Here is a 22,599-nt window from a genome sequence, read left to right as displayed (position 1 = left end):
AACAACTCTCTTGCCTGAGAGAGACTAGCACAGGAGGCTAGTAAATGTTGCTAGCACTAGGTTTTCATTTCAAAGACTCATTGCTGTAAGAAAAGACACAAATATGAAAATGTAAAATTTGAGTCAACAAACATAACTTCATCTTTGTTTGTTTGAGTTTTTTCCTTAAAGGACTCCTTACAAAAGTAGTAACATCCATTCCACAGAAAACAGCTGTCAGGTGTTACAGTAGGTGATGGTTATGTTACAGTATCTTAATAGCTAGCTAAATTCCTTTATATGTTTTGATTTACACACCAAAAGTTATTTATCATGAACAACTTACTGACATTTACAACCGTGGACTTGACCAGTACAATACAATACAGAGGTGAGAAAATAAGATATTTTACTAAGTAAGTAAAAAAAATACCAATAGAATGTAAAAACAAAACAAAAAAAATATTAAAAGAATTATCACATCTCAATACTTGAGTAAATATACTCTCCACCTTATATATTCCACAACATTTATGTCAACATTTTTTCTAAATGGAGAGAATTAAGACCAACCAGGTGACAACTTAAAATTAGGTTTTTATTATCACCTTATGAATAATCTAGTAAATATTAGTAAACCATTAGCATCAGAATACCTCATCCCTCTTCTTATCCCTCTATAACTGGTTGCTTATTAAAAGTTATATATTCAGTACAGTCGAACGTCTTATCAATGAGCAGGTAGAGTTGTTTGATGTTTCACCGTTCTCCACTGCAAAAACCGCTTCAGCAGCTTTCACAGAGCGCTTGTTTCCCAGCAGAACGAGCTCTGCAGCCTGGATTCTTCTATAATATATGAAGTCAACAAAAAGCTCCGGTGTTGGATGAAAACTACGCTCAACCATTTCAGACCAGTGATGTTCATCGCTGAAGCACAACCAGCATAGGCTGCGAGTACACTATTCACTATTCCTGTCCATATCCACAACAAATATTAAAGACCTTGTAGGCTACAGGACGCATGCACACAAACACAAACACCAGCTTGTAAACACTCACGCTGCATTGCTGTGTAGCTACAGACTTGACCTGCATGAAACTGGATCTCATCTCCACAAAGAGGGTGAGAAGTGGAGTGGCCTCAGGTGAACAGCAGCAGCAGTAAAAAAAAAAAATGAAATAAAGAAAAGAAAACCCAGCACAAGGAGGGAAGTTGCAGCTTCTTGCTCCACACAACAGCAACAACCACAGCTCAGGCCCAGAGTCAATGTGAAATCCAATTAAAGAGGTGTACTCTCAGCGGAGAATCTGTCAAAATCAATGTCTTCGGCAGAGTTTAAGGCTCCGATAGGCATCACAGATTTAAAAAAAACTAAAAAAAAAAAAAAAAGAAAAAGCAACAACAAACACTCCTCCTCCTTATCTGAATTTACGGAGCGGGTGAGCAGCCTTCTTCTTACAGGAGTCCTGGGTCTTGTTAGAGAGACAGAGTGTGAGCTGAGGTGGTGAGCGGCTGTGCGTGACTTTCTCCTCTCTGCCCACCACCCACTCTGAAAAACAGGGAGGAGGGGAAAAAAAGGAGCTCAGGGAAAGTCCCAGTGACGTAGCCCTCCACCACATCCTCCCATCATCCCTTTGCTGTGTTTCCCTACATCTCTCTTTTTTTTTTTTTTTACCTCCTCCTCCCCCTTCCTCATTACTACCTCCCATCCTGTCCTCCTGCCTTAATCTCTCCATCTACACCTCCACCCTTCCTCCTCCATTTTGTTATCCCGGGTGCTTATCTCAGCTTGCTTATGGCAGTTCTGCAAAAAACCAGCAGCAGTCGACTCTTTTTCAGGAACAAATGGGCAACACACTCAGCTTTTTTTTTTTCTTTCTTTTTTTCTGTCATCCCTCCCTCTTGTAGCTCAGACTTTTCTTTCACCTCCAGATCTGTTCATCCCTGACAGTCTCTCTCTTTTAATTGACTCCACTCTTGTGTTTGATTCATTCTTCTCCTCTCGTCCTCCGCCCTCGCGCTGTCATCTCCGTCATTGTTTCTTTCATTCACCCTCTCCTCCCTCGTCTCATCATACACGCCATCCGCTATTCTGTTTCATCGTCATCTTTTCTCCTTAACTGTCTTCTCACTCCCCTCCCTCCGTGTTCGCTTTTTTTCCCCCTTAACTTTCTTCTTCTTTTTCCATCCAACTCTCTCTCTCTCTGTATCTCTTCTTCACTCCAGCGGAGCATCATGGGACAGTGTGGGTGGCTGCAGGAGACTCAGATCAGGCGTCTGACTCTGCTCCCACTTCAAAGAGTCCTTTTCCGTGTCGATTTGAACAGGATAAACTTGGAGGGCTCGTCCTCCTTCGCCTCCTTCATCCCCTGTCATCATCATCACATCCATCTTCACTCATGTCTTTGTCCAAGCACCAGCTGAGGACTGGAGGGGGGATGAGACTCATCTCCTGAAATCTTTCGCTATTGAATCTTTTCCCTGACAGATGTGTCCTCTTTCTAGCTCCATCTTTGAAGTGTGTACGTTAGAGTAAAGTGGATTTCTCCTCCTTCTGCTACAACATGTACAGTCGAGAGAAGAGGAAAAAAAGATGATGGTAGCCTGAGGAGAGGAAAGCTTTTTGTTGATAATAACTACACCCTATTAAGCATCAGTTAAGTGTTATACTTAATTCATAATTTGTAAGGTATTCTCCTTACACTGATACTTGTATTAGTATGTAATTTATAAGATCAATAGATGATGGATTCATCATTTATAAATCAGTGAGTTGTTTAAATGTCTGTGGTTCATAACATCATAGAGTGTCAGTAAATAATTCACAAACTATTTACATGAACATTAATGCTGCACTTAGACATCCAATGATTAGATGTGCTAAGAGTCATAGAGTGTGTCTGAATAGATGAGCCTATTGATCCACAGTTAAACATTAGTGTGTTAACTGATTGGTTTTGTATCCTGCCAGTAGATCTTTTTAATTTGTTTGGCATTTCCTGATTCCTCAGACTGTAAACATGAACGTCAAGTATTGCCCTGTTCTGTTTATCATTGTGGATATGGAGCAGTAGCATTATATTACATTATTACATTTAGAAGCTGAAATCTAAAATGAAACTGAGGGAGTCAGTAGCTATCATACCAACATAGACTACATATGATACAGCAATACAGCTCGTTTTAATGTTGTGACTCATTGGTGCATGTCAACGAGAGTTCATTCAGAATCACTATTAATTAGATTGTAAACCTAATTTGTATTTCAATAATTTTTCACAGTTCGACTGTGAAAAGATAAAATATTCAACATCAAAACCGTTTAATTGTTTTAACGGCAGCTCTGTGTATGAGCTTAGTGGTAAACACGCAGAATGGCATTAAATGTGTTGAGATCGCCATGGCAGCAAATGTTTTGATCACAACTTTATCTGTAAAATTGATTTACTTTATTTAGCTTGCAACAAGAGGGAAAGTTCAGAAAGATGCGACAAATCCAATTTCCCAGAGGAATTCTGCTCGAATGAAAGAGAAACAGAAACAAGCTGAAAATCCTCAGATTTTACTGCATACGAATAAATGATTAATTATCTTTGAAGCAACTAATCGTTAACTAATAACTCGACCTATCAAGTCCATTTGTGCCCATTTTCACGCCATTCTGTAAGTTGCAGATCAGATTGTAGTCCTTGCTGTTGGGAAACATCACATTTGTTTCATTTCATCCTCATTTAACTGTAGGTCTACACTGTTTAAATACATGTACAGTACATGGAGGCAGCAACAGCAATCAACATGTCCGCTGAACTTTCTGCCTGAACAGTTAGTTTATATTTATTTATATAGGCCTATTGGAATAAATTGATGGATTCAGAGCCGAAGCTGCAGCAAACAGTTTTATTCTGTCTCCACTTTCTCTGTTAAATGTCAGGTATGTCCTCTGGGGTAGAGTCCTATTTGGCATTCATCTCAAAGACGAAGGTTTTTCACAGAGCATGTGTCAGTTTAATGATGGATATGATGGTTTATAGTGTTTACTGATAAGATCTATAGCAACCTGACCTTGATTAGCAGCTTTAAAGGCTAAATGCGATTAAATGATAAAATTGCATTACTGCTCAGTCTCTAATTAGCACATAAATGTCTAAAAAGATATTCTTGTGCAGAGAATTACAACTCAGACAGAACACTTTTAAAATGGACTGTACTGCAAAACAGCAGATCCAAATTAGTCTTGGCTCCTCTGCCACAGAAGCACTAAAACTTACAGTAGTTACAGTGAAATTACGCTGAAACTGAGATCTCTCTTTACCAGGCTGAGGCAAAAACCAAACAGTGAATCCATTAAAGGTGTGAAGCAACGATGTGAGGACAGTCTTTTCTCTGGGGGAGCAGGGAATCGGCCCAGAAGAACCACTGAGTCACAAAACTGCCACAAATAAACCACAGGCTCAGAAAAGTGTCAGTTGAACGGTCACGAACGAGACAGCGGATCAACTCTGAGCCGGAGTCAGAGACCTCCCAAATCTCTCCCACGTCTTCAAAAAACATGAGGCAAGTGGGGCGGCGATGTTGAGTTTCACTGCCTCATGTATAAGTTATAATGAGCAGTTACATCAGTGCAGCATCTAATGAGAGGATGTGAAATACAGCCGCTGCATCACACTGCTGAGGCACACACACACACACAAACACACAGATATACATACACACACAGATAAAAGAAACTATTACACTTGAGGGTGAGTCATGCAGAGGTTTGCTCAAGTTAAAGGTGCAGCAGTTCACCAGTAAAACAACATAACCACATGTATTTTGAGACTCTGAGCCCAAAGCTGTAGACAGTGTGGTTGTCTGTGTGAAGGTCCTGATGTTAAACCTCCTGCATTTTGAGAATCAACTTCTTAAACTCACTTAATCAATTAAGAAATTAACCCTTCAATCATCTCAAGTATGACATTACTGATGCTTAAAGGAGACATATTATGCCCCCTTTCCACAAATTAAAATAGTTCCCAGGTGTCTTAAAGACATAATGTGACATGCTTTGGTCAAAATACCCAAAGGATCAAACATCACAGCTCTTTTCGTCCACTCAAAACAGCCCTGTTCAGAACGGCTGGTTTCAGTGCCTGTCCCTTTAAATGCAAATGAACCACTGCTTGCCCCGGCCCTTCTACCGGTCCCAGGTAGGGGTGGTATTATGCAAATTCGAGTCCTAGTTACATCACTGGAAGCCAACTGAGGGAACAGCTTCGAAAAATCATGTGGATTTCAACCTAGGGAGGCTGCACATTACAGATTGTTTTGTCAATGCTCACATTTTGGGGGCCGAAAGACAACACAAACACCAAATATATGTTAAAGAGCCTTCAAAACGTGATATTTCCATAATATGTCCCCTTTAAAGCCTTCTGCATAACAGCGATGCCAACTCACACAAAAACATCCCTGAAACGTGCCTCAGTTTCTCACGGTCAAAGGTGTGTTTGCTTGTTGTCACTTCACTTTTTGATTCTTTGAATAATGTTCATGTTAGAAACTAGAAAGCTGTTTTCAAATTCAAATGCTAAATCTGATTCAACACATGAACGCAGCTTGGTCGCAATTAGTTTGGAGCCAGTAACATAGTCCACTACAGTATGACTGAGTTGAATCCAGTGATAAATAGTTTGTAACTTGAGCAAATGATGTGCTTTTAGATTTCTTTACAACATATTTAAACTTCATCATTTTTGTGTAAGGTGATGGAAACGTCTTGTTCTTTCTCTGATATAAAGTTGAGCAAAGTTGTCTTTGTCGAGGAGCTTCAGTCTCCACAAGACAACTATTATTACTATTTAAAAGACAAACGAGCTGCACTGAGAGTAGTCGTCCCATGATACTAGGTTGTTTCTGCTGCATTACACCTCTGTGTAATGGTGTTCACAGTCAGTGTGTTCACTGTTAAATGAGACTGTAGTGTTGATGCAGCAGGTTGAACATTAACACTCACAGTGTCATTACTTTTGTTTACTGTTACTGATCAATGCAGGAGTCAGGAATGTTGTATTGACCCGTTACTCGCCTCTGGTTTACACAAATTAAAAAAAGGTTTCGATTAAAGCCAGAAGAAATTGTGTTTCATATCTGCCAAGGAGGAGTTGTAATGAAAAGTAAATGGAGGCTGCAGAGGGAGACAAAGGAGGAGGTTTCTTACAGGACGTGTCATATTCAGTCTTCCTGACAAAAGCTGGAAGTTCGATAAAGAACGAATCACAGAGCAGAGACCGAACAGACTGAACATGAACCGAGACCACGCTCATCGTTCCTTTTTGTCACAGTATCAATTCAGATATTCTTCTTCAACATGTTATAGCAGGACAACCACACCTCCAAATACTACAAATATGATGACTCATCTTGTGTTATTGAAGCCTATGAGGTCAGTATGTTTGACTTATTTGTGTAATTTTCATGTCAATCCCTGCTGCACAGTGGACAATATTCAAATGTTAATTCAAATTTGCCAATTAAAACACAATATAAACAACTTATTTAACTCATTTTACATCCTGGCAAGCAGCATTCAGGTCTCAATGAAAATAAAAAAAAATGCAGTTTCAGAATAATTTGAAAATCAAAACTATGTTGTAAACCAGGTCAAGAGTGGACAATAAATGTAATTTACAAAACTAATGCATAATCATTTACATGATTGAGGTATGGTACTGTGCTGGCTAATATAGTCACAGACACTATATACTAATGCGCTTGAGTAAACAGCACAACAGAGGACTCTGCTGCCCTCTGCTGGGACACACAAACAATGACTTTTTAAGCTTAAAAAAACAGGAAAAGACAGAAGAGAGAGGAAATAAAATCATCTTTAGGTTTCTGGGTCTCCATACAGGAAATACGGCTTTGATTTATCTGTCTATTCTGTACACACTGCATCTGTTCATCCTGTGAGACAGACCTCTGCTCTGGTTTGTTCCTTGTTTTCCCAGTTAAAGAAAAGTTTTTCCTCCATCAAAGCAAAGCTCTACGGATGAGAGGGCGTCACATCCTATAATGATCACAAAGCCCTGAGAGGAAAATTTGTAAATAAAATGAACTTTTCTTACAACAAGTGCTTTAGCTCCTCTTGTCTCTGTTGGATTTCGACGTTTTTATATGAATTTTTTGACAGGTTTGTTGCTTTGAAAGGAAAATAAAAATCCACCTGATTTGAATTTAAAAGGTATGAAAATCTTTTTTTAACGGCTAAACACCAGAAATAAAGTGTTCAAACACAGCGAGAAAGGAAGCTTCTTTGTTTACTCTGCCTCTTTGATGATACTGAGCCGACTGAGGGTTTGTCATGAACTCTGTTCTCCAGCAGCCGTAGCTCATATCCAGAGTATTATTACAGTGGACGGGTCTAATGTGCTGCTGCTGTTTCCAATGCATAACCCAACCTGATTTTTTTGCAAGCACCAGCATCTTTTACTCAATTTTCCCACAGTCACGCAGCGACCCTGTGCTTACTCTCCTCCTGGCTGCGTACTAGGGCTGAATATCAAATACTGCTGTGCTGCTACATAATTCAAACAGCAAACCTTTATTATTCTGGAGTAATGTGTTTTCTCCCAGGCTCTCAGGACTACTCATGAGATTACAGGGAAAATGGTTAACTGGCAAACGACCAAGATTATAAATTGAAGATGGGTTCAAGAGCTAACCTTGAGTTTTTACTGGAACTGGAGACGTTGCCCGTCATTTCACATATTATGTCATGAGGACACCTGAGCTGCAGAAACTGAAATTGCAGCTCTGCAGGGTCATTTCATTAAAAGCATTAATTATTTTTACATATATACAAGTGCATGTGCTCTCGGTTGTTTCTCAACTGTCTTGATTAGAAACTCAAAGCTTTTTACAGCTGCTTCTCTCTGCGTTGTTCTCCACTGCCACAAGATGGCAAAATAACCACCTCACCAGATCCACCTTTACAGCGCCAACTACTACACATCTGATAAATTATCCTCCCAACCGCTCTACTCCATTATCTCAACATCAGCTTCATCAATAAAGGTAAGACAATCAACTTGAGAAAAATCTTTCCCTCCTCAACCTTCCCATCTCCTTCATGCCAAGTGAAAATGTTCAATCACTCCGACCGGACAGGGAGCAATCAGATGGATGATGGTGCTGAATCTCATTAAAAGATGAATAAACGTCAGTGTCGAGCTGCCGTAATGCGCCTTGACAATCTGCACTGCAACTCCTCCGTCTCTCTGCTGTAGCTCTTTAAACAGCAACCAGAGCATCTTTGAAGGCTCTAATGAAATCTGGTTCAAGCCGCAGGCCGGAGTCAAAAGCAGGTGAGAGGAGAGAGAGCACAATCTGACAGGTGAAGAGGAGCAGCAAAAACAAGGAAGTTTAAATTAAAATGTCTTGTTGAAAAATTAGATGGCTATGCTTCTTTTTTCAAACTATTAGTCAGGGCTTTAGTAGAAACACTAAGCAGCACTAAACATTTACAATAGACATCATTTCTGCAGGTGTAAAATGAGACATTAAATATAACGGTGTGAGAATAGGCTAAAGTATGATTTATGCATCGACAGAGGACATGTCAGTGGTAAAACATCACTGTACCTGGTGGATTAATTAAACTGCATTAATTGATAAAAAAAACAACAAAAAAAAACATATAATATAACCACCTCTCAAAGCTGATATTATATCAAAGACTTATTAACCCCTTATGTGCCTGTACCAGGGACCAGCTCCACCCACTTTTACATCAGTGGTAAGATCGTCTGAAGAATGTGACACTTCATGTAAAGACTGTCTGATCCTATGGGTTCCTGCATTACTCACTTTAGATTAACAGTGTGGAGTTGCTCTAATGTAACCTGTGTTTGTTGTTCCCCTTCAACATGATATTAGATTTTATATTTGTTTTTGTTTTGTTTTTTCATTTTGAATTGTATTAAATTAAATTAAAAACTCTTAAAGTGACACTATGTAGTTTTTCAACCTTTAAATAATGTTCCTAAACTCATTGAAGTGGTAGTTAACAATTAATAAACGGTTAATCTGTTAATCCTGAGCAGGATCGCGCCAGCTGCAACTGCACTCTGTAACTCTGTTCGGTGTAGGAACTCACCACCACCGCGGTCCTGGTACACCGCAGTTCCGCTTAGCTCCAGAGAACGAGCTCGAGCCCAGTCTGCTTGTTCCTCCCACCCACACATGAGTGCCCTGTCCGAGGTCTCACTCTGGCTGAAAGCTAAATATTTGTTGGCTAACACAAATATTGCCCTATTGAGTCTCACTAGGTTATCACTATCATTTGCTCGGTGTCTATAACTTCGGCTCTGACAGTCATAACCTGGTGATACCAGCTCACAGCTCGCCTGCTGCAGAGGCCGAAGCGCTGGTGCAGATGGTTGAGCTGAGGCCTCCTGAATCCTAACTGCCATAAAATACAACATGAAATGTCTTGAAAGGTGGCCGATCACCATTACAAGCTGCCCTCCCCCTCCCTGCTTTTACATGTCCACAATGAAGCACTTTGAACAGCTTGACAATTAGCCGTAAATGGGCTGACACCACAGCGCTGTTATCGGCTACTTTACGCTCCCATGTCAATGGAGAATGATCGTTAACATGACAGATTATAATCAGGGCTCCCACATTAGACTGCGGACACAGTGAGTCCTTCATGGAGCTAATTCACTGTTCACATCAAGGGTAAAATGCCCCTCCTTGCTGCCTGTACCATGTTTTGATGTTAGATTTAAATGCCCTGTCATAAATTTGACACAAGTGTTTAACAGGCCGTTTCCTTAATATCTAACATTACAGATCCACGACAGGTAAATGACACAAGTCTATGGTTTGACAAAGAGGTCGTTACGAGCGGATGTGACAGTAAATGCTGCTGAGACGACTCCTACCATGTTAATCTTCATCTTGTTATTCATCGCTGAGGTTTCCATTATTCTGTTCGGTCGGATCACGATGATTCATGTGACAGATGTGACCTGTGTTTACAAATAAACCTAAACTAACGACCTTTGTACGTCTTCGCTGGGCTGGCTGTTCTGACTTTAGCAGTTTGTCGGGGGGGGTTTTAAGCTCAGTGTTCTGTTGCTATAGTAACCTCTGCTGGCTTCCACAGCAGTTTAAAAAACTTGACATCGCAAACGGGGCCGCCAATTTTGTCTCATGTGTGAGTGTGTGTGATCGAGCCAGAGCTGAAGTAATTATAATTAAGAGATGATTAATCACTTCGTCCATCAACAGGAAATTAATTTAGGCCGTGTTTCAAACAAAATGTCAAACATTTACTCGCTCCACTGTGATGATGTGGAGTTGTTGTTTTCTACATACGAATACGAATGGGAAATTCATTTGTCTGTCAGCTCATCATCAACCATTTATAGCTAAAGGTGCAAAGGCCTCAACCACCCTCAGCGCTCATCTCTCCACCACATCCATCAGTGAATCCATCAGGGAAACATGCCTGAAGTCTCCAGATATCATTAAAAGTGCCTCTGGATGTTTAGTCTGTATCCTAGCAACGACTTCATGGAGAACATCAGATGGAACTTCAGCAGTTGCCATTGGGTACACACGTATTGTTGTGATTTGAAAAAATGTCAACTTTCTGAGTCTTCACCAATGTCTCCAGCTCTTCATGACTCTTGTTGGGCAGAGAGTTGATATTTCCCATGATGACTGATGGTAGAAGATGTACAGTCGGCCTATATCTCCACTTCCAAGCCTTCATCTTTGCACCAGCAGCAGCACGGCGACCACCAAAGCACCTCTTCATCTCAGCCCCCCAGATCTGCTCCTTCTTCAATGAAAGAAGCTCCTCTCCTGAAGAATCTCCTCTCCCCACAGAAGTAGGCTACCCATCAGTAGTTGATAAAATACGACAAAAAACTACAAAAATACGACAAAAACACAACAAAAATGAAACAATGGTTGAGTAAAAACTCAGAGCTACCAGACTTTGCTGCTCCCAGTTGAAGCGCAGAGGAGATTTTTGGGACTGAGTGAAAGCATTATTCATTATTTTCAGACAATTTATGGACAAAATCCACATAGTCCAAGAAAATACTCACAGAATAATAAAAAAATAAATCATAGGCACTGTTCTGAACCGTGTGTGATCATCTCATCTGTGTTTTTATTCCTCCTCATCTCAGTCACTTTGTCCTTTACAAACAAACAACCTTCAGAAAGCTGACAGGGTTTAAATGCCACCGTTTTCCTGCTTCTATTGAAACAGCTTCTCTGAAATCAGCATCTAACCATAGGTAGCTACTCCAAAAATCCCACTTGCATGTAATTACACTCATCTATTATTTTATTAGGCCACTGGACGATTACCTGTACACACTGTGCTCCTTGTAGCTATAATGTGACGATTGGTGAGTGTAATTTGACATAACTAATTAAGCAATAACACCAGTCTGAAGCTCATGTGTTGCTAATATAACATTCAAAATTATTGTGAATTTCCAGTTGGTCTAACTGTTATGTGTTTTATTCTTTACCTACCAGTATCTATATTTCTGTGAATGCAGTCATTGCATCTGTAGCAGGTCTTTTCCATTCTTGTTAAAGCTCAAATTAACTACATGTTTTTTTCCTTACAGTTTCACAGTTGCTCCCCCAAAAACCAGAGGACTAAATGTGAAATTGTATCCTCAGCCTTTATTGTGAACATGTTTAGCTTGCTGCAAAGCTACACAGATACACCCATTTGGAGGGCAGAGGAAAAAATCTGCAGTAAAAAAGTTATTCAGGAGATACTAACTTAGATAAAAGAACCCTCTTCAAATGACATAAAGGATAAAAACAGAAATGATCTGAGGTGTCATCATCATTCACATGGAAACAGTAGCTACTCTTGTGCTTTGACTACAAACGATGACTCACTGCATTCGTAATAGTGCTACAGTACGTTCTGCGTTCTGATAATAATGTCAGGTGAGTCACTGGCACCTCTGCTTCTTCTACCCGATGGATTTATAGCAAAAGAACTGACTCGGTGCAGGAGGCATGAAGACTAAAACATGTACAGGTGTTGGTTCAATAAACTGCATCATGTGTCTCAGCCAGGTTTTAGAATATATTATTCCTGCAGCTGCAGCTCGTACTGTACTGTAGCACTTTGACGTGAACTCAAATCATCTACTTTTCTAAGGTTTCCATGTGAACGAGCTGAATAAAACAGTAAAAATCAAAATGCAAGATACAGAAAGATTATCTGCTTTTAAAAAAATTATGTATTTTCTTTTAATATTGTAATATGTTTAATTTATGTAGCAGTTTGCAAAGTGCTTCAGTGGGATTAAAACAAATGCAAAATCTTCCCTTTAGGGTGGATTTTGTCCTTTCCTTTGAAGTTAATAATCAGCATTTTAACTAGATCATTAAGTCGTCTGCTTTCCATTTCGGACAGAAAGAAAAGCACCGATGTTTCACCCTCTACACCTCACACACAAACCCCACCCCTGATTCACTTTCAGCTACGTCAGTCTCACTGATACAGCGTGGTCTAGACAGTCACACAGCCCCTCTCTGCAGCCAGGAATTCATGAACCCCCTCCTCCTCCTCCTCTGCCTCCTCCTCTTGGGATTGGCTCAGTTCCAGCTCGGTACTGTGTGACCCACTTATTTGACAGCCGCTCTGTTAAAACTTTCAGAAGCAACGACTGCCTCCCTTGCTGGGCAACAAGGGCAAAAGCGAGAGAAATAAGGCCGAGCAAGACTGAAATCCTCCTCCTGTCTTAACACCATCACAACCACAGATTTGTTTCTGAGTCTGCCGGCACACAGAGGGAGGCTTAGGGTTTTGAATTAAGATTGGATGAATGATTTATTTCATTCCCCAACTCGCAAATAGCCATTTGCTTTTATTTCACATCACAATGGCAAGACAATTAACTTTTAGGGCCTTGAAAAGATATTTAATCCATCACAGTGAGTGTTTGCAACCTATTTAATGCATGGAAATGGTCAGTGCATTTAACCGTTTTGAACAAAGTGTGTTAGCATTTGAAAAATGTGCTATAAAAGTAAAGTGTTTTGCAGGTGGTGAACTAGTAACTGAGAAAAGAGTCCATGAGTTTTGGTGACTGTGGTCACTCAATGCATTTTGTGTGAAAGCAATGAAAAGTGCTTCACAGTTTGGTCCACGTGGACCTGTGTTTTGCAGTCTGTGTTAAGAGTTTTGAAAATGTGACTTCAGTTTCGACCTTAGCAATTGAAAAAAACTGTAATTGTTCCCATGACTGCTTATCTTTTTTGTTCTCTGGGTTGAAATTCCTGAAAACTCATAATTTTAATGGCAGCTGACTCTCAAAAATACATCTTGGAAGGTTTCCTTGCTCACTAACAAGGATGCTACAGTATATGGTCCCTGCCAGCAACAGTGGCTGTCGAGTAAAAAAAACTACCTTCAAAAAAGAAAGAAAGAACAACAGGTCTGTTTTCAGCTCAGTAACAATGCCTTTTTCAGGAAACGAGTGTTCACTGTGGACTGCCTGCAAGTTTCAAGCATGTTCAATTCATTCCCTGATGTGCTGGAACAATGGCTACATGGAACATAGTGCAGGACATCAATCTGGAAATGTACTCTGACAAATATTAGCAGTACATTAATTAATAATGCATAAGGTGAAAGCAGGTTTGTTAACAAGGCGAAGGTTGGGAAACAAGAATTTCCCAGTCTGATTAAATGCTCTCTCAGGCATCCTGGTAAACTAATGGTTGTTATATATATATGCAGCTGTGCCTGTGACCTTTATGTCAAATGAGACCCTCTCTGTCTCCCAGTGTTCCTGCTCTGGAGCTACATCATCACCATCAAATTAATGCAAAACCTGTGTCCTATGCGTACACCTGCCTGAAATGTGCAATGATTTCCATAAAGCAACCCGTCAGAAACACTCTCCAATATCAGGAGAAAAAAAAAACGCTTTTAGTAATCGCACCGGACAACATTTCAGTATCTCCTCCATTAATCGCACAGCTGGTGTGCACTACAAACTCACATCTCTAACCCCAAAACAGCGGCAGAAAGGAGGAAGAGCCTAAGGGAGATGTGCTAATTGACAATACCACACACTGCTTCTCACCTCAGCACCATGGGACAGACCCCTTATCCTGAGAGCCGGGGAGGGCTCGGCTGATTGCAGAGGAGTCAGACCTCCGTTCTTCAACTGCTCCCCTGAGGGCGACTTTGGTACAGTCCACACAGGAACACCATCTGAAAAAATGACAAGGCAGGGTCAGAGCCAGCGACTGGCTTTTAGTTAACAACAGTGACTGGGGGTGGGTGCTTGGGATTTACGGCTCTATGGTTTGTGCTGTTGAACTGTGTGCTTGATGTTGGAGGAGGAACCACAGCGCTCTTATAGTCTGTTTATTCCTGCCATTCAATATTGAAGATCTCATAAAAAGGTATTAAACTGAGGGTGTGTGATTGACAGAGGCTAGACACCAGGAAATTGTGTGCGTGTGTGTGTGTGCTTGTATGTGTGTGTTTAAATCTAATATTTGTTCTGTGTGATATCCTGTCTTGCTGTGACGTGCTGACGTAACTCAGGTCGAATCCACATAAACTATGAGTCATGTTGAATCTGGTTGCTGCAAACGATAACATGTAGATGCAGAAATATATTTTTAAAAATCATACAATGAGCCTTCACACAGCTGCTTCCCCTTATTACAGTCAAATGAAGACAAATCAATTCATAATAAACTTATATTGTTGCCATAATTTGTAGTGCTGGGTAAAATAAATGTACAATGTTCATGGAAATGCATTCAAAGCTGTGGAGATGTATGAGCCTGAATAAAAATAGCGGATTGATCAACCCACCAAGAAATAGACCACTCAAAAAGCAGCTACAATAGTTTTGTTAACCAGTGTTAAGTGGACAAAAAGGGGAAAATGTGTCAGGCACAATTAAGCCTGGTCAATAATTCACTGGTATATTATTGTAAGGATGTGAACACATTCTTTTAAAAAATGGCAGCCAAATATAGATATATAGGTATACAGTATAGATATGAGGAGTGTTTTTCAGTGTTTGAATCATATCAGCCTTACAACTAGATTTCAGAAACTTCAGGTCTTCCAAGCTTGAATTGCAGGCTCCTAAGTTAGAGAATTATATAACATGTTGGGGTGAAAAGTTTTCTGAATCATCATGACTCACGCCAAATATTTAAGAGGAACAACAGCTGCAACTCTAACTGAGAAAGCTCTTCATAAAATATTTGCTGCACAGCTTCATAACCTTCAGCCTCAAAAACACTTTGCTACATTCAATCTGTGTTGAAGTCAGGGACATCGAATAGTCTGGTGTTTGTTTCTGATAATGTTTTGCTTCTCTTGTATGAATAGACTCATCACAAAGTGTCTTGAGGTAAAGAGATTTCTTGTTAAAAAGAACGACCTTTAACCAACCTGTTTGGAAACTTCTTACACACAGTGCTCAGCTGGTGTAGAGATTTAATTGTAAATGAAACGAAAAATGATTTTTATTTTTCTGTTAAATCTATGCTCAATATCCCAAATGGACAAAGTGAAGAAGTGGTTTTCAGTTTTTTTGGTAATTGGTATAAAATTCAAAAGACTGTTATCTGTTATTCACAAAAACTTTCACTACTATCTAGAAGTCCATTTGGCTATTACAGCTTCAAGACTTCCTGAGAAAGCCTAGTGAGTACCCAGCCTCAGGTCTCACGCACTTCAAGAACCTCTCTAGGCTCGGCTGCCACCACGGTGCTTCGCCATAGGTACAGTATTAACTCAGTGATGAACAATATCTGGCCAAAGTGCTTGGATCGTTTTAACTCATCAGTCTAGAGAACCTTTTTCTTCATCCTCTTAGGGAACTTTTAAAGATGTTTGGCAGACGCTAAAAGGGCTTGCACAAACCTTTTTCACTCAAAGTATCTTCTGTCGAGCCATAATTGATCAAGTGCTGCTGGGATGGGCTGTCCTCCAGTACAATTTCACTTCACTACAGATGACTTCAGAAGCTCTGTCAAAGTAAAAATGAGGTTCTTGGTCACCCTTATGCGACCCTTCCTATGGAGGTTTCATAGTTATTGAAAACCACTGTTTACTCAAAGCTTTAGAAATGGTTTTATACCCCCTCCTTTATTAACCTTACGTATACACAAAGATGTGTGCCTTTATAAACTATGTCAAATCAGATTAACTTTCCACAGGTGGACTCTGATCAAGTTCTAGACATGTTTCAGCTTTTGATATTTAATGAGTTTCTATAATCACGTTGTCACTTTGTCATTATGGGTTATTGAGTGTAGATTGGTGGGAAAAAGGCAATTTATCCTTTCAAAATTAAATATAAAGCCCAATGAAGTGTGCGCAAAAGGAAAGGCATATGAATACTTTCTGAAGGGACTGTATATCACTGTAGCAGATCCCATTTCAAAGCGCTGTTAATGGAAAGGCACCAGAGGCCCATCTCGTCTCCAATCCCAACAGTCAAATCGGGTTAAAAGTCTAATGCACCAGGAGGCCGTTCTTTGATATCCATTAGTGGGAAGCAAGCTGTGCTGACATGAGTGGGCCTGCTGGTGAGCCCGGGGCAAGTCTGTCTCGACAAAAAGGGCTGAAATAGCCCTCAGGCTAGGCCCCTGTTTGGTCAGCTAGGCATTTGACTGACAGCAACCTGGAAAAGTGTTCGCCAACCCCCTCCAACAACATCAGACCCTGGTACAGTGGAGACATGACCACCGGTGGCTCTGTGTGAAAGCGATTGAGGTGTGAGCGAATTGCGAATACGTTGAAAATTGAATTTGTGGTACTTCTCAAAAAGGTTATCCTCAAGACATTTGAAGGTTAATGGGTTTCTGAGAGTTCATTTCAAGCAAGACGTTTTTTTTGTTTGTTTTTTCAGGAAATGGTTTAGGTGTTTGTGCTGTAATAATGATTTTTCACAAGTAAGTATACAGCTGGTTTACAAACTCAATTAATGAAAGGTACGTCTAATATGAGTTTCTTAGAGATGTCACCATGAAGCACCAGAAGTAGAAACACTCAGTGAGCGAGGGGCGGATGTTTGTGCCATTGGATCAAGTCATGCAGGTGAATCAAAAGGCTGTCGCAGATCAAACAGTGGAGAAACAAACATTCATGCAGTGGGAATCTCCAATGGCTTCACCTTCCATTTCTGGGCAGTGACATCGAGTCAAGATTTCTGCATGTTCCTCTTGTCCATTTTATTTTATTTTTTGGAAATAAGACATGCTACTCACTTCTCAACTCAATTTTTGTGATGCATTGAGTTCATTACATTAAGCTGCAAGGGGGACTAGTTTGCAAAGTAAATTTCCTTTATGGATTTTTCATTCCCTTAAAGGAAAATGTTCGGCTTGTGTTGGGCTTCAAGCTCTTTATGGCAGTGACAGAGGGAAGGGAAGGGGAGGATCCAAAAAGAGCTGGAGTGAGCAACAAGATCCTTGTGACGTCAGCTGATAATATGCTGTCTGGTTTGTGACTGGCAGGTTTTTGGTGAGGGTTTACAAAGATAAAGTTAAGTTCCCTGAACTCCCTTTGCCATTTCTAGAGCTGACACAAACAAGCTGCTCTGGTTTTGTAGCAACAGGAGCCTGGAGGGAGAAAACGTGCCAGCCAAACTCAGTCCAACCTCATGCTCGGCTCTCAACCAAAGAGTTTTGTTTTTTTTGCCCATGCAGTGGCAAAGCTTTCCTGAGTTGGCGTAACAAGATCATCCAACCAATCAATCAACCAATCAACCAACCAACCAACCAACCAACCAACCAGCCAGCCACTCCCTGTTATCAGCTGCAGTACATCTGGATGCTGCCCATGCTGGTGAGCCACACTACCCATCACTCGGCAAAACCGAGGATCCTAACAAAAATACTCCTCACTGAGGTGTGGGGGGTACATGCCGGAAACGGGGAGCAGCTTGACCCCCGCAGGACTTATCAGCCAGGCAGCGGAAGGAAAGAGATTTGTACTTGCGGCCCGGCGGTCCCACTCCACACCACCCCCTATCTGATGAACAGGTACAGGGCAGGGTGGCTGCTGGCGCAAAAAGAAGACCAACAAACCGTGAGGACCAGCAGATTCCAGATGGGATCGAGCACTCGCCCAAACCCAGATCCCGAAGGACCTTCCCTAAGACGGACCACATCTCTTGGGCTTAACCATGGAAAAAACATGCACCTGTAGAAGATGGCTCTGAAATATTTGTAGCTTGCTACTTGTGAGGATTTCACCTTGTGTCATTTTGGATTCACAGCAGTTTCAATGGGAACCAAGAAATCACAACCATGTCAACCGTGTCAAACCATCCACTTTTCACTCTTATCCAGGTTTGTTTCACAGTGGCAGCAGACTAAACTAGGTAGCCCATATGGCCTCCCCCTTCATCACATCCGCCACACAGCTCTTCCTGGGGGACCAAGGCATTTCCCAGACTAAATATAGGAATATATCCTCCCTTCAGCATGTCCTGGATCTGCTGCAGATTCTCCTCCTAGTTGGACGTGCTTGAAATACCTCCACAGACAGGCGTCTTCCAATCGGATGTTCGTGCCAACCAACTGACTGAGTTCCTGAGTTCCCTCTTTCTTTGAGCTCCTCACATGGAAAGTGAGGTGAATGCAAAGTTGGCATGAATACATACAGAGTGAAAGAATCGAGAGCAACGCATTTTGATGCAAGCAACATGAACTGAGGAAGATGCATCTAAATTTAACCTCGGGTTTTATAGACGACTGTAAAAACAATACCAGTGAAAACTAGTGTTCAGTTATTGCATTGACTGTTTAGGGTGAATCACTATTGCAGGAAAGTTGTTTTCTGTTTGAACAACCCTTTAGGGTCCAACCTCCCCACGTAGTGAGAGAAACTCGTCTCGACCTTTCGTATCTGCCAAAGAACCTTCCTGAACAACCCCCACAGCACAATCCATCTACTCTATATGATTCAATCTTCATTTTGTTAATAAATTGTTAAATGCCCTACAGCAGGAGAGAGTGTGACAAAGATGTATCACTTTCGGTGCTTTACTGGCCATTTAGTACCAGTCACCGTCCCCAAACACTACTAAATGGAAAGACGATGATTATGCTGCAGGTGTTTGAGACGTTTCTATGGGCAAAATGACACAGTTTTTGTGTTTGACTTATGGGTGGCTATTGAATCCATTGTAACTGCAGTGAATCCGTTGACTACATCGCCCATCTTTCACAAAAGAAGCAAGCTATTAACTTTCAGAGCCACTTTGCAAGCCCACAGGGAGTAAGGGTTCGGTACTCAATAGATTTTCAGTGGAGTATTACTTTAAATCAGCTCCTCTTTCCTGGAGAAAACATTTACGGTGCTGCTGTTTCAGCCCAACCTTGGCATTTAAATGGATTATAAATATTCCTCTGTACTTAGAAAAACAGGATTAGCTCACAACGTTTGATGGAGTTCACAATATCTTAACTCTTCACCTGTATTTGGTGTCTACTCTCAACCGTTACGAACTGTTTGCTAATCCTTACCCTGGTCGTTATGCCAATAGAACCACCCTCAGGCTTCAAATGGTTTAAATCGAAATAACTTTATTGTATTCATTGTGATCTGGCACAGAGAGGGTTAAACATGGCAGAGGTCTGACATTTTAGGCACCAGTGTGGATTCCTTTGGCAAAGACTTAATCCTTTGAGGAGACTTAGAAGTGCATAGTATTCATCATTATATGTAAGTTTACTCATTCACACATAACCCTGATTTTTTTTTTCTGACATGCATGTAGGAGACAGTCTGAAATGCTTTCAAAGACTTTGTAAACAACATTGACGATAAATTCATGTTCATACGCACTTCACATTCATGCTTGTACTTGGCACTACCATTTTGAGGAGCTATTGGCATTTCAATGCATCTGGTGACACTGAAGAGACACAATAACGAATGGAAAACAAGACAGAACAACACTAATCACTACAACGCAACGGGAAACAAAATAAAACAAACACTTTTAACACAAATGTGACATTCAACAACATTTACTACAAACATTGAAGTTCATGGGAGCCATCAGGCAGGGACAAGAGCCACAGTCCAGCTGCCCCAGCTGGACCTTGCCACTGATGCTGGGCTCTGGAGGGAGGGACTGGAAAGACAAGGGGGAGGGGGGAGACGGAGGGGTCGGGGGCTCCAGTAGCAGCACTGGAATGGGGCCTGGGGCGGACTCACCGGAGGGGGCTCCGTGGGAGGCGTGGTTGCGCTGGGAGGCCTGGCACTGAGGTGCCGCCTGGCTGTGGCTCTGGGTCTGTTGGAGGATGTTGAGGCACTCTCCCAGGCAGCTGAGTGTGGCGGCGGACGTGGCTTTGAGCAGCAGCAGGTCCTGGTCCAGACAGGAGACGGGGCCTCTGGTGGGTAAAGAGTCGATGGACTGGACCAGGTTCCTCTGTTGGCCCTCTGCCTGGGACATCACCTGGGGCACAACGGGGATGTACGACATTACAACATGCAGCCAACAGTCACATTAGTGAGATACTGATTATCTCACACTACAGGGCACCAGTTACTCACAGGCAGCTGTTTGGGTGCAGATATATACAGTAAAGTATCAGACATATGAGTGCTGAAGCTACAGCATTATCAGACAATACTTCAAACCATGACGCCACATTAAAAACAACTTTCACTACAGCAAAAATATTATTCAATGCAGAAAGATTTCTTTGATCTTGTGTGCTGCATTGAAAGCATCAGGGTGGTGAGTTTGATTGTTCCCCTTTTGTTATAACTCTACAAAAGCCCAACAATGATGCAGCTCATCCTTCTGTGCCACCGAGTGTCCAAAAACACAACAACAAGCCTCACAGTTGCACTTCACTGCGATGAACGTGAGCTGGTTTATTTTGAGTCTATCCCTCCCTGTCACGGATTCTCACTGGTGCACCAAATGTGTACTAATCCAGAGCTAAAAATAATCCCACACTCACACACTATCCCGTTTAGTTTGAGTAAAGTTTGCCCAAAACTACAGCGTCTGGAAATGATTTGGCTGCTTCAATAGGATCAAAGACAGAGTCACACTTATAAGTTGTTATTTTGAAAACAGCTCAAATAAAACCATCCTGTTAAAGTGGATTCATGAAATGCAGAGATAATTAGTCGTCAGGCTGGTGTTTCACTTTGATAACATGTGTCATCATGTCCTTAAAAAAGACAAGTTTATTTGCTTGTTAAAACACTGAGGAGAAAATAAAGTATAATTTTAACTGCCGATCTCTTAAAGTTCCTAATTGGTCATCGAGGGGAATCTCAAAACATTCATCTTAATTTACATTTTGGGAAGATGGTGTGAAATATCTTTGTCACATTAACCTAATATTCAGAGGACAGGATTTAGAGCTTGTACGGACGGAGAATGTCGTCTACTACAACAAGTTACATGGATGGTGAAGGTAATAGATTAAAAGATGTCATACTATCTTCAACCTTCTCAGATGTCTCTTCTATTTAACTTGTGACAGAGATCGAGCGAGTGAGTGACACAATTTATCATTTATTCTATAGTGGCATCACTTTAGTCTTGACTACAGGCAACAACTGCTCCACACAACCATCTGCTCCGAGACGACGGTGCCAAAAAAGACACTGCGAAAACTCTTCAAACAAGAAAAAAAAGTTCTCCCTCATGCTCTCGCAGACAAACAGCACATCTCTTAACTCTGAGAATTATTTTGTGTGTGACTCACCTATCAGCGTCTAAATGCATCACAAAGGGAAGAAGACAAAGTTGGTATACTCGCTAGCGGGTAATAAGCTTCTCTCGGGGCTAATGAATCTGGGTTGTTTATCAGCCTGGAAATGTTGTATTCATTAATATTGTATAGCTTCGCAAACACTCGTCCTCCGCACACACTTCAGTAGCACATCTGTCTCCCTGCATCGGTGCACAGAGCTATTTTAGAATCACTGAGCTTTTGTAGTGGCGAGGTGTTATGTGGCGCAGACATTCATACAGGAATTTAGTTTAAAAAGCGCAGAGCTTGTCCAATTATTCTGCTATTTACCGAGGTCGCTTGTTGAATTCCTTGGGCAGATGGAGCTCCAAAATTGTTTCCAATGCTCGTTATGAATGTCTCAATGTGCAGCATACTGATACCCATCATTTTCACATTGGCCCCTTGAATAATCAGGATTTAGTATTTCATTTCACACAGGCTTGTGTGTTAATGGGGCTTCATCACAAAGGATACGATTCCCCTGCACGGTATTAGTTCCTAAAGGGCTGGGTATAATCATTTATCGCCTTTCTACATCATAATGCAACAAGATTCTTCATTTTATCACCATATTATAGTCCCAATGCCTATTTGTTAAGGTAAATGTGAACTGATCTGTTGCAACATGAGATCACTTACACTTCAGAATACATGCATGATTAGAAAATTATTGTCTTATGGTTCCCACAACCTTAAGACTCATGTTGCTCTGAACGATAGTGGAGAGAAAAGTTATTTATTGAAGCCACTGTGGTGTATATTTGACTTTGATGGATGGGAGGATGGAGAGATTAAGTGTCTCCAGAAGTTTCTACAGATGTTTA

General features: G+C 41.1%; 1 protein-coding gene across 1 annotated transcript in view; it reads right to left on the bottom strand.

Annotated features, from left to right (window-relative positions):
• LOC146978552 (oxysterol-binding protein-related protein 10-like) overlaps positions 1–22,599 on the bottom strand; it is a 73,100-nt gene that overhangs the window by 10,141 nt on the left and 40,360 nt on the right. The window contains exons 6-7 of the mRNA XM_085791291.1: positions 20,232–20,472; positions 14,110–14,240 (exon numbers count right to left, since the gene is read on the bottom strand). Of these exons, the coding sequence (XP_085647417.1) occupies positions 14,110–14,240; positions 20,232–20,472 (372 nt within the window). The remainder of the gene's footprint in view (positions 1–14,109; positions 14,241–20,231; positions 20,473–22,599) is intronic.

The sequence above is a fragment of the Trachurus japonicus genome, chromosome 11 (assembly GCF_045865225.1).
Source record: "Trachurus japonicus isolate A0001 chromosome 11, Traja_1.0".
Taxonomy (NCBI): Eukaryota; Metazoa; Chordata; class Actinopteri; order Carangiformes; family Carangidae; genus Trachurus; species Trachurus japonicus.
Note: the sequence above shows the minus strand (reverse complement) of the source record. Positions and strands in the feature narration are given on the sequence as shown.